Below are 12,583 nucleotides of genomic sequence, written 5' to 3'. Positions count from 1 at the left end.
AGGTGTATGTTATTATATATCAGTTTCTCTATAGACTGCATCATGCTCACCGCCAGTAGTCTAGTTTTTATCTGTCACCATACATACATATGTGCCCCTTTACTCCTTTCGCCCCCTCTTCCCTCTGATAACCACCAATCTGTTCTCTTTATCTCTGTTTATCTTCCATATATGAGTGAAATCATATGGTGTTTGTCTTTCTCTATCTGACTTATCTTGCTTAGCATAATTCCCTTAAAGTCCATCTATGTTGTCGCAAATGGCACCATTTTGTGGGTTTTTTTTATGGCTGAGGAGTATTCCATTGTATATATATACCACATCTTCTTTATCCATCCGTCCATCCATTGATGGACACTTGGGTTGCTTACACATCTTGGCTATTATGAATAATGCTGCGATGAACATAGGGGTGCATGTATCTTTTTGAATTACTGATTTCATGTTCTTTGGATAAATACCCAGTAGTGGAATAGCTGGATCATATGGTATTTCTATTTTTAATTTTTTGAGAAATCTCCATACTGTTTTCCATAGTGGCTACACCAGTTTGCATTCCCACCAGCAGTGTATGAGGGATTCTGACAGGTGTAAGGTGATAGCTCATTGTAGTTTCGATTTGTATTTCCCTAATGATTAGTTGAACATTGTTTCCTGTACCTGTTGGCCATCTGTATATCTCCTTTGGAAAAATGTCTGTTCATACCCTCTGCTCATGTTTTGATCGGGTTGTTCATTTTTTTGTTGTTAAGCTGTATGAGTTCTTTATGTATTTTGGAACTTAACTCGTTGTCGGATATATGATTTACTAGCATTTTCTCCCAGTTAGTTGGTTGTCTTTTCGTTTTGCTGATGGTCTCCTTTCCCATGCAGAAGCTTTTTAGTCTGATGCAGTCCCATTTGTTTATTTTTTCTTTTGTTTCCCTTGCCTGAGTAGACACAGTATTCAAAAAGATACTACGGAAACCCATGTCAAAGACCCTACTGCTTATGTGTTCTTCTAGGAATTTTGTGGTTTCAGGTCTTACATTCAAGTCTTTAACCCATTCTGAGTTAGTTTTTGTGTATGGGGTAAGATAATGGTCTACTTTCATTCTTTTGCACAGAGCTGTCCAGTCAACTCCACTTATTGAAGAGACTTTCTTGTCTCCACTGTATGTTCTTGGCTTCTTTGTGGAAGATTAGCTCTCCATAGATGTGTGGTTTTATTTCTGGGCTCTCAGTTCTGTTCCATTGACCTGTGTGTCTGTTTTTCCGCCAGTACCATGCTGTTTTGATTACTACAGCTTTGTAGTATATTTTGAATTCACAGGGTGTGATGCCTCCAACTTTGTTCTTTTTCCTCAGGACTGTTTTGGATATTTGGGGTCTTTTGTTGTTCCACATACATTTTAGGATTCGTTGTTCTATTTCAGTGAAGAATGTTATTTGGCTTCTGGTTGGGATTACATTGAACCTGTAGATTGCTTTAGGTACAATGGGCTTTTTAACTATGTGTGTTCTTCCAGCCCGTGGGCATGGAAGAGCTTTCCATTTCTTCGTGTCTTTGATTTCTTTCAGTAATGTCTTCTAGTCTTCCGCGTCTAGTTCTTTCAGCTCCTGCTTAAACTTATTCCTAGATGTTTTATTCTTTCTGTTGTGATCGTCAATGGGATTGTATTCTTGATTTCTCTTTCTGCTAGTTCATTATTAGTGTAGAGAAATGCCAGTGCTTTTTGTATGTTGATTTTGTACCCTGCAACTTTGCTGTATTCATCGAGTATTTCCTATAGTTCTGGTGAATTCTTTATGGTTTCTATGTATAGAATCGTGTCATCCGCAAATAGCAACAGTTTTACTCCTTCCCTTCCAATCTGGATCCCTTTTATTTCTTTTTCCTGCCTAATTGCTCTGGCTCAAACTCCCAGGACTGTGGTGAATAGGAGCGGGGAGACCGGGCAGCCTTGTCTTGTTCCTGTTCTCAGAGGAACAGCTCTCAGCTTGTCACTGCTGAGTATGATGTTGTCCCTGGATTTGTCATATAGGCCCTTTATTATGTTGAGGTTGAGATGGCCCCAAAGGCTGCTCTGTGACTTTGACCTCCTGACGTGACCCCTGAGACTCAGTCTCCTCCATGCCTTTGGGACCATAAAGCCACCTGCCTTCCAGGGCTGTGGGGAGGACACTGAGAGTGAGCAGCAGTGCCTGGCATGCGAGTGCCTCATTAATGTGAGCTGCAATTGCATAATGATTGCAAAAGCCGTTGGCCTCACGGTTGTACTGTGTACTCATTGTACTCATGAGGTTTCCTCAAGGCCACCCTGTCCTGCACAACAGGCCCCTAGTATGACGGGGCCATGCCTGAATTACAGGCATGTCTGTCCCTGCCCTTCATATCCATATTAGAGTGACTGCTCGGGAGGGCGTGACACATCCAAAACAAGGGTGGATAAAGACAGTTTATTGAGGGCCACTGTGTGACCAGCACTCAGACCATCCTGCCCCCCTAACACCACCTGATTCTCTGACAGTCCTGGGTAGAGAGGTGCTGCCCACAGGACTGGACACTCAACTAAGATGAATCAGAGGCCACAGCCTGTATCCGGGAAGTCCCCAGAATGCCCGTGGTTCTTGCCTTCTGGTCTGTGGAGTGGCCTCAAAGCTGGTCTCCCCGCCTCCTGGAGCCCCAGGGACCCCAGCTCCCCACAGTCCAGTCCTCAGCCAGACTTGCGAAGTGCCTCCCTCCCGCTGCCCCTCATCCCCTGCACAGGACTCTGCTGTGGCCCTGTTGTCCCACTGCCAGGTCAACTTCAACTGTGGTGCCAAGTCAGCCAAAGTCCTCCAGGTAGGCTTCCCAGAGAGTCCTGCTGCAGCCTGGGGCAGTGTCCCCACGACCCTCAGAGCAGTCCCCGCACTGCTGGCCTGGCCTGTCAGCTCTCTGCCTTCCTGCTCCTCCTCTTGGCATGAGCACCTTGGAGCAGGGGCCCACCATCGTCTTCCCACCAGGCTGCGAGTGCCCCGCCAGCACCCAGCACGTGGGACGTCCAGCGGGGCTGGAACACAGTCCAAGGCCTGAGCAAGGAACGATGCAGGGAAGGCCGGGTAAACTGAGGAAGGCCCACAGGGCCCCAGCAGGCTACACCCTCTGGCCCTGGGCCATGCAGGAGAGTGGGGCTGCGGGCATTCAGAAGGGGAGGAGCAGCTTTCATGGCCAAGCAGGCACTGCAAACTTTGAAAACCAACAGCAAGAGGCCCTGGCCCCGGGGAGCCATCTCTGGGTGGCCATTTCTGAGTGGGGGATGTCCAGAGGCTCCCTGGGAAGAAGCAGGTCCTCTTACTGTTGGGGAGTGAGGGAGGGAGGGAGCTCATAGGGGTGGAGGATCGGGAGTACCTCCTGCAGCCCTGCTTCATCTGGGGGAGAGAATTCTCCAGGTGGTTCCAGGATGAAAGCTCACCTCACATACCCCTGGGATGGGGAAGGGGGCCTGACCCCTCCCAGGAAATGCCCCTTCCCCACCCTCTGGGCTCCTGCCCCTTCCCATTTGTGTGGGTTTTGGCCTCAGAGAGTTCCCATCAGCTTCACTGATTTAAAAACTCAGCCTCAAATCCGACCTCTTTTCTTGTTGAAGAAAGAGGGTGACGAGGCCGGTGGGCAGCAGCCCTGCCCTGGCATCGTGCGGTCACCTCCCTGCTTGGAGGGTCGAGAGGCTGAGCAAGAGGGAGGGCCTGGGAGCCACAGTTCCATCCAGTAGGGGCCCCCACCCATGGGCGAGGGGTTTGCATCTTTTCTTGAGGCACTGCAGAGTCAGAGTGGGAAGGGATGGGAAGGGAAGAGAGAGGACGTGGCCCGGGGAGAGGGAGGCGGCTGGCTAAGGGGAGGCCCAAGAATCCTTTCCATGTGGTCCTCAGCAGACCTGTGAGGGTGTAAAGACATTACATTGTCCTCACTTGCTTCCACCCCCTTGTCTTCCAGAAAGAGTTTGACCAGCTGATGTTCAAGGACAAAAGATAGCGAGGAGGAGGAAGTAGGCCCACTCTTCTGGGGACAGTCATATCCCATGCTAAGCCACCCTAGAACCCTGAGCTTCCTGGCAGCTCACTCAACAAGGGCAAGTGCACACCCCACATTTCTCTGAGTCAGGAAAGTGGACACAGGCAGGAGGAGATTCAGCACCTGGGTGGCCTCAGGAGCTGGGAGGTCCAAGGACCAGTCTGTAACCAACTTAGGAAGGGTCTCCTGGCCTCTGAACTGGCTGATTGGGTGACTAGGGAGCTCTGAAACCAACCCTGCTGCCCCCCCCACCCCCAGATTCAAAGGCGTAACGGCTGTGACCAGGTGGAAACCGAGGAAGCTGAGCCAGCAGCCAGCTGCATGCCGGTCCTCGGCATTGCTGCCAGAGCCCACAGGTGGGCAGGGGAGGGGGTCGGGGGAATCAGCTCCAGGCAACCACTGAGAACAGGTGCCCTGATGCTGGGTCTCCGTGTGTGTGTGTGTATAAGTGGTGCAAGTATTAATGTGTGTGTATGTGGGTTTGTGGGTGTGTAAATGTGTGTGTGCCTGTGCTGTGTGTCACTTTGTCAGCATGTGTGGAGTGTCTGACCTGTGAGTGTTTTGTGAGTGTGTGGTCTGTGTCTGTGTGTATTGAGTGTACTGGTGTGAAGTGAGGGACACCGAGAACTTCATTCCCCCCCAAACCCCCCGTTGTCCCTCTGATCCTGTGACCTCCCCACAGCCAGGGCCAGTACAGACCTAGGGGGTGTAGGTCACTCGGGAGGAGGCAGGTGAGATATGGAGAGGTGAGGATGTGTTCTGGGGACGAGACTGTGACCCCATTAGGGAGGGTGAGCATAATGTGACAGGTGGGTGGCAGGATCAAGTCCAAAGACCCCTGGTTCTTCCTTGGAGCCTGTACAATGCTGGGAGTCAGGCTCAGGGTTGGGACATCTCTGTTCTCTCCACCCACAGCCCAGATAAGCACGTGCGGAGGGCAGCAGGGTCAGGACTTCTGTGCCACCCCTGTTCCTGACCTTCCCCGGCCCCTCCCTGCACCCCCTGGCAGAACAGTCTTCCCAACCTGTTGACTCAGTGCAGAGAGCAAAGACCAGTCTCAGCTTGCTTTATTAGGGGACCTGGCTGGGCAAACCCTCACGGTTTGTGACACAGCCCTGTTTGGCCTGCCCGAGGTGCCTGCTGTGGCGAGGGGTGCCCGTGTATCCGGAGGAGCCCAGTGTGCACCGAGGCAACCATGGGACTGCTGGCCGGGGAGACACTGGGGCTCCTGGCTGTGGCCGTGGCCATCTTCCTGCTCCTGGTGGACCTGATGCACCGGCGCCAACGCTGGGCCCCACGCTACCCCCCAGGCCCCATGCCCCTGCCTGGGCTGGGCAACCTGCTGCAGGTGGACTTCCAGGATCCACGCTGCAGCTTTACTCGGGTGAGGAAAGTGGGGGTGGCAGCAGAGGCCCTGGGGACCCCACGTAGCATCAGACAGCGGGTGGTGGTGAAGCCACAGGCTGGACAAGGAGCTGGTGGAAAGGAGGAGGCAGGTGTGAGAGGCCTCCTGGGGGAGGGTAGCTGGGCAGGGCCTGGGGGACAGTTTGAATTTCCAATCAAAGGTAGAGAGGGCAAAGACGTGGAGGGGTGGGCCTTGGCAGTGAGTTTGGGATGCAGTGGGACAGAGCTTAAGTTATCTGAGCCTGAGTCCCTTCTCATGACATCTGGGGGAAAGGTCTTGAGATTGGGGGAGAGGAGTCTGGTCATGAGCCCCATTGAAATCGGGAAATTGAAGTTGAGAGGGGACAGTGACCTCGTTTAAATCCTTTCTGCTGTGAGACCTTGGGCCTCACTGCTCACCTCTCTGAACCTTGGTTTCTTTACCTGTAAAATGGGATGCTAACTTGGCCTACTGACAATTTCGGTGACCTCTGCAAAGTCATAGCTGGGTGGTCTGATCCAACGTGAGGTCCTCAACCATACAGGTTGTGACCTCTAGCATCAAGAGGCCAGATAGAGTCCCTGCACTCACTACAGCTGATGGCCCAAGGGTCCCCCAAGGCTAGGGCCCAGAGACTGGGTCCAGCAGCCTGGCAGGGACCAGGATTGTCCAATGCCCTTGACCCTGGCCTGCAGCTGCGGGACCGCTTCGGGGACGTGTTCAGCCTGCAGCTGGCCTGGACTCCCGCGGTCGTGATTAATGGGCTGGCGGCCATGCGCGAGGCGCTGGTGCACCGCAGCGAAGACACCTCGGACCGTCCGCCTGTGCCCATCTTCGAGCACCTGGGCTTTGGGCCGCGCTCGGAAGGTAAGCTAAGAAGGAGGGGATCGCGGGCCGGCGGGCACTAGGCTCGCCGTGATCTGAGACCCAGCGGGGCCAAATGGAGACAGAGTAGCGGACGTGTGGTGCAACGAAGGGACAGAGAATTTGAAGTGGCGGCAGGTGGAAGAAGGAGCCTGTGCCAAGACTGGGGACGTGGGTGCGGGAGGGGCGGAGGGCGGGGCCTCACAGAGAGGTGGGAGGTTCACTAGCCACTGGGAGCTGATAGGGTATGGCCGGGTTGCGGGGAACGAGGAGGACAGAGTCAGTGTGGGCGAGGCAGGGGGCGGGCCGGGACCTTTCTGGAACCATAAGGGGGTCACGGTGGGCAGAGCCAAGCTAGGGGTCAAAACCTGGCCCCAGTGGGGAGAGCTGGCGAGCAGCGTTGGCAGACAGAGGGTGGGACCTGTCCCCAGCCAGAAGAGGGTGTAAAGTGGGCGGGACTTGGTGGCCTGGCTGGGAGGAATGGAGATTAATGTGGGCGAAGCAAGGGGCGCGGTGTATGCGCAGGGTAGGGGGCGAGGCCTGTACCGAATGGGGCGGAGCTGTGTGAACAAGGGCGGGAAGCGGATCTTACTCCCGGCGTAGACCAAAGGGCAGGCCGAGCCCGCGAGCAAGATGTACGCCAAGAGGCGGGGTCAGGGCACACTCGAGCCACACCCACGTCCTCCCACCCGTCCCCAGGGCTGGTCATGGCGCGCTATGGGCAGACGTGGCGGGAGCAGCGGCGCTTCTCCGTGTCCACCCTGCGCAACTTCGGCCTGGGCAAGAAGTCCCTGGAGCAGTGGGTGACCCAGGAGGCCTCATACCTCTGTGCCGCCTTCGATGACCAGGCCGGTGAGTGCTGGGCTGAGAGCCAGGAGACAGGGATGGAGGCTGGGGAAGAGGAGATGGAGGCGACCCCCTGACCTGCACCGTCCCCTCCCAGGACGGCCCTTCAGCCCTGACGCCCTCCTGAATAAAGCGGTGAGCAACGTGATCGCCTCCCTGACCTTCGGGCGCCGCTTCGACTACAACGACCCGCGCTTCCTTAGGTTATTGGACCTTACAGAGGACTTACTGAAAGAGGAGACCGGCTTCGCGCCAGAGGTGCGAGGCTACAGGAGGCCAAGGAGCCCTGCAGGCGAGCTCCGTGGAGGGGCCTCCGCCCTGCAATGGGCCTCCGCGGAGGAGAATTTGTACGGAGGGGTGTTGGGTCAGCGGGCCCAGGAGGGAGCTAAGGAACCTCTACCTCCTTCAGTGGAACCCATGAGATGTAGATTTTAGGTTTATCCTTCTGGGGCCCAGGCCAGGTGAGTGTCTAAGACCACACTTAGGGAGGAACCAGGTCACCAGTGGGGACACCCTGGAGGCAGCTGGGACCTGACGGGTGGGGGTGAACACTTGAGCACAGGGAACTGTGGGTCTCACATCTGTGGCCCGCACAGGTGTTGAACGCCATCCCCATGTTCCTGCACATCCCGGGGCTGCCTGCCAAGGTCTTTCCAGGGCATAAGGCCTTCATGGCCCTGCTGGATGAACTGATCGCTGAGCACAGGAAGACCCGGGACCTGGCACAGCCTCCCCGAGACCTCACTGATGCCTTCCTGGATGAGGTGGAGAAGGTGAGGTACCAGGGACAGGGACATGGATGGTGGGTTTAGAGCCCATGACACAAGCCCAAGCAAGGTGAGGCCTGTGTATCCCCCAGTGATCAGGCACCAGGGCTGATGGGTGCAGATGGGAGGCTATGTGGGGACTTCCTCCCTCTGCCCCTGGGCCCACCCTCTCTGCATGGCCCAGGCCATGGGGAACCCTGAGAGCAGCTTCAATGATGAGAATCTGCGCCTGGTGTTGGCCGACCTGTTTCCTGCAGGCATGGTGACCACCTCCACCACGCTGGCCTGGGGCCTCCTGCTCATGATCCTGCACCCGGATGTGCAGCGTGAGCCCAGCCTGGGGGCCCGGTGGGATGGGACAGAGAGGAGAGGGACAAGCCAGGGGCCCTGAGCTTGGTTTCACCACTGGGAGCTCTGAGCAGAGCTGGGCCCTGGCTCAGAGATCAGAGTGACCTTCTCCTCCATGTGGGCACAGCCCCTGCACAGGAATCAGGAGGAGGGTGGGGTGCAGCCCCCTGGGTTCTGACGACTGTGGGGACGCTTGTCTGTGCAGGCCGTGTCCAACAGGAGATCGATGAGGTGATAGGGCAGGCGCGGCGACCAGAGATGGGGGACCAGGCCCGCATGCCCTTCACCATGGCCGTGGTCCACGAGGTTCAGCGCTTTGCGGACATCATCCCACTGGGTGCGCCCCACATGACGTCCCGTGACATTGAAGTGCAGGGCTTCCTCATTCCCAAGGTAGGCCTGCGGCCCTCCTCAGCCCAGCTCAGCCCCACCTGCCCCCTGGGAGCCCCAGCATGGCCAATAGGTGAACCCAGTCCCCCTAATCCTCACCTGCACAGGCACCAGCTGTCCAGCCTGGGCGAGTGTGGGGATGAAGCAGAGGCAGCACTGGCCCCATCCATTCAGAGCCCCAGTCAGGGGAGGTGGGGGGGGGGGCAAACTAAAATGTGCCAAAATGTGTTGGAGAAGCCATGCATGGAGGGACAGGTGGCAGTGAGGGCACCTATGGAAGGCAGGTCACTTGGCCCTGCCATTGGGAGAAAGAGGGTGCCTGGAAGCTCCTTGGGCTGAGACTGACTTGAAAGAGTCCAGGTGTATGCCAGGCAGAGAGTGTGGCCCATGCATGTTTAGTGGCAGTGGTCAGGGAGTCCTCCAGCCTAGACAACCACCCATGCCCGGCATCTCCTGCCAGGGGACCACGCTCATCACCAACCTGTCATCGGTGCTGAAGGACGAGACCGTCTGGAAGAAGCCCTTCCGCTTCCACCCCGAGCACTTCCTGGACGCCCAGGGCCGCTTCGTCAAGCAGGAGGCCTTCATGCCCTTCTCAGCAGGTGCCTGTGGGGAGCCCGGCTCGCTGCCCCTCCTGGGGAGTCTTGGAGGCGTGGAGCCCAGGCCCCCAGGCTCGCTGACCCCCATCCCCACCCACAGGCCGCCGCTCGTGCCTCGGGGAGCCCCTGGCCCGCATGGAGCTCTTCCTCTTCTTCACCTGCCTCCTGCAGCGCTTCAGCTTCTCGGTGCCCGCTGGGCAGCCCCGCCCCAGCGACCATGGTGTCTTTGGCTCCATGGTAACCCCGGCCCCCTACCAGCTCTGTGCTGTGCCCCGCTAGAGGGGGGCGGCAAGCACCCAGCCCACTCCTCATGGAGGCCCTGATGTACAATAAAGTATGATGCTCCAACCTGGCTTGAGTCCCACCTGGGCCCCCTGAGCAGCCCCTGACAGTGATGCAGCCTCAGCAGCCTCCCCATGGCCAGTTCCTACCCCTCCTTGATCCAGCCTCACCTGGCATTTGACCCCATTTGAGAGAAGGGTATACTGAGGCTTCGAAGGTGACAGCTTACCCCCTAATGACCCATGGAGACCCAACACTGGCTGCTCAAATTAGTGACAAATATACACATAGATCCTGGCTCTTGCCGAAAAAGGCTGGAATCAGCTTCTCAGAGACATCAGTGAGGACCTAGGGGGGATGGGGAAGGCCTCACTCAGCATGGATGCCCACATTTCTGGCCCAACTCCACCCACTTGACCACGTGCCAGCAGCTCAGCCAGCACCGTCAAGTCTGCTACCCCCCTTCATCTATGACACCCCAATAGGTAGGGAACTCAGGGATAGAAGGAAGGGATGTGCTGGTCAGCACCCAGGCTCAGTTCTCAGGTGCCAGTGTCCTCCCTGGGAAGCCTGGTGGCAGTCCAGGAGTTAGCACCTCCCTGAGCCTCTCGGTCACCCCAAGATAGGATGGTCCCCCTTTCCCAGTCCCTCAGGGATGCTCGTGTCCAGGTCCCTGCTCAGTAGGAGTTGCCTCCCGGACAGGCCATAGCTGGAGGAGGACACTTGTCTAGGCTCTGACCCAGGGCAGCCTCCTCTGAGTGGCCGGGCCAGGGGCTGGGAATGAGCCCATGGATGAGCTCTTCACCGATGACCTTGTTAGCCTGGAGCCCGGCTGGAGGGCAGGGACTGCCATTCTCTCCACCTGTCTCCACCCCCACAGTTGACTGGCTCTGGACTGAGCACACGGGCAGTGCCCAAGGGTTTCTCATGACTGTCTGCTTACCTGAGTCTTGGGCAGATCCCCTGGTGCATTTAGGTAACATCTTAGGGACCACCAACACTCAGGGCAGAAGCAGCCGCTCCAGGCCTTTGTTGCCAGAGGACCCCACCCAACAGCATCCCTGACAGGGGTTCCACCAGCGTCTCCCAGTTGTCCTTATGACAGGGAGCTCCCAGCTCTCAGGACTCAGGGAACTTGGTGTGTCCCTTGGTACTGAGCCTGAGGGCCAGAAAGGATCCCTTCAGCCTCTCCAGAGTGTCCACTGTTGTGTCAGGGCTTGGTGGCAGCAGGAGGCGTTTCTGCAGCTTGTCAGGACAGGGAGTGTGGACGGGATCACACTGGGTTTGTGAAGACATGAGGCCTCAGAGACGAGGCAGGTGAGTCTGCAGAAGCAGCAACTCTATGGATTTATTGATACTTTGTCATTCGTGGTTCTCAGTCTTGGGGATGTCAGAGGCTGGGAACCAGCCAGCCACACGTTCCTCAGGAGCTGGGGGACCCTACCCACGGGGCTTTCCTCCTAGCTCTCCACCTCAGAGGCCTCTGAAAAGCACAAACAAGCAGACCCTCTGGATCTCTTGCTGGGAGGACCTTTCCCAAGAGCCAGGGGTCCCCTGATGGCAGGGGAACTGGTCGGCATCAATAAAAGCTAGGTATTCTCTTAGCCCACGGGGACTGGCCTTGAGTTCCTGCCAACCAGGAAGGAAGCAAGAGGCAAGAGAGGCTCATTCAGGAAGTCAGGTCATCTTCCTATTGGACTTTTTCCCCACTCTGAGGGATGTGCCTCCATTTTTTTATGTTTGACTCTGACAGCTTTTTTTTTTTTTTTTTTTTTAAAGATTTTATTATTTCCTTTTTCTCCCCAACACCCCCTGGTACATAGTTGTATATTCTTCATTGTGGATTCTTCTAGTTGTGGCATGTGGGACGCTGCCTCAGTGTGGTTTGATGAGCAGTGCCATGTCCGCGCTCAGGATTCGAACCAATGAAACACTGGGCTGCCTGCAGCGGAGTGCGCGAACTTAACCACTCAGCCACGGGGCCAGCCCCGACTCTGACAGCTTTTAAGCATCACCTCTATCTCTTCCCTTGTCCCTCACATCTGGACAAGCTGATGATAAATCCCTAGTGCTCTCTCATTTGATCCCTACCAGAGTTTTAAGCTGCTACCCACACAAGTGAGGCCTCACCCAAGCCCATGACCAAATCACAGTAAATATCCAGGCCAGTCTCTTTTCCTGGCTCTCTCAAGCCATTTTGGACCTGCTTGAAAGGTCAGTCCTGCTTTGTCCGGAGACCTCAATGATGCATGTAGCAATGCCTTTCATGCCTTCTTGGTGAGGGATGTTGTAATCAGTCCACATCCAAATCAAATTTTGAGTGGAGGTGTCTTTCTTGCTTTTCCAGGGTGACCATAACAAGAACATAAGGACTTACAGAGTTATAAAGAAGAAAGAAGTCTCAGTTTTAGGAATTCTAGTAGCAGCCAATTTCTCAACACCAATCCCTGAGGTAGAAGACAATGAGAATGGTCTTTAAAATACTTTGGGAATGTTATTTCAATCTAGAATTCTATACCCAGCTGAAGTATTAATCAGGTGTGAATAGAGACATTTTGAGACATCTAAGGTCTCATAAACACTCCTTAGGAGCATAGTGATATCAGCAAACGGCAGAACTCTGAATATTGGCCACTCCAGAAGAGCAATGAAAAAACTGTCAAAGTGACCAGATACTTTTTCAGAAGTCTGGGAATGAACCAAAAACTCATGGCTACTCAGGAGCACTTTTGTCAAGGCAGATGGCTGAATCTCAGAATGAACAGCAAGCTCTGTGGCATTTCCACTTGTCTGGTCCTATCCTCCACTCTCCAGCTCAGCAGCAGCCTTGAAAATAACCACTCACACTCCTGGGGAGGCCTCCTGAGGGAGCACATGGCTCTGGAGCATTTTCAAAAAGTCTCGTTCTCAAATAATTGTCACTACTTTACTGGGAAGGGAGTTCCCTGGAAGCCCCAGTGTGCAGGGCTGTGTGTTTTTGCCCTGCAAGCTGCCTGAGTGCAAACAGCCTTTTCCTCAGGAGAGTGGGTTGAAAGTAACCAGAGGCCACAGTTCAAAAGGAAAGCTGCCTGAG

The 12,583-nt window shown here is 55.3% G+C and overlaps 1 protein-coding gene across 1 annotated transcript; it reads left to right on the top strand.

Annotated features, from left to right (window-relative positions):
* The first annotated feature begins 5,064 nt into the window (after window positions 1-5,064).
* CYP2D89 (cytochrome P450 family 2 subfamily D member 89) lies at window positions 5,065-9,581 on the top strand. The gene is made up of 9 exons (XM_001502856.4): window positions 5,065-5,414; window positions 6,110-6,281; window positions 6,978-7,130; window positions 7,222-7,382; window positions 7,721-7,897; window positions 8,076-8,217; window positions 8,445-8,632; window positions 9,090-9,231; window positions 9,329-9,581. Exons 1-9 carry the CDS (start codon window positions 5,226-5,228, stop codon window positions 9,505-9,507), a joined length of 1,503 nt encoding a protein of 500 aa, XP_001502906.3. The 5' UTR covers window positions 5,065-5,225; the 3' UTR covers window positions 9,508-9,581.
* Window positions 9,582-12,583: the final 3,002 nt, after the last annotated feature.

This window comes from Equus caballus, chromosome 28, assembly GCF_041296265.1.
Source record: "Equus caballus isolate H_3958 breed thoroughbred chromosome 28, TB-T2T, whole genome shotgun sequence".
NCBI lineage: Eukaryota > Metazoa > Chordata > Mammalia > Perissodactyla > Equidae > Equus > Equus caballus.
The sequence above is the reverse complement of the archived record's forward strand: the minus strand, read 5'-3'. Positions and strand labels throughout refer to the sequence as shown.

Excerpts from the sequence above, each read along its gene's own strand:
- CYP2D89 (XM_001502856.4), top strand. The coding sequence starts at position 5,226 with ATGGGACTGCTGGCCGGGGAGACACTGGGGCTCCTGGCTGTGGCCGTG. Across the intron at positions 7,131-7,221 it reads CGCCTTCGATGACCAGGCCG|GACGGCCCTTCAGCCCTGAC; the intron begins GTGAGTGCTGGG and ends GTCCCCTCCCAG. Across the intron at positions 7,898-8,075 it reads TCCTGGATGAGGTGGAGAAG|GCCATGGGGAACCCTGAGAG; the intron begins GTGAGGTACCAG and ends TGCATGGCCCAG.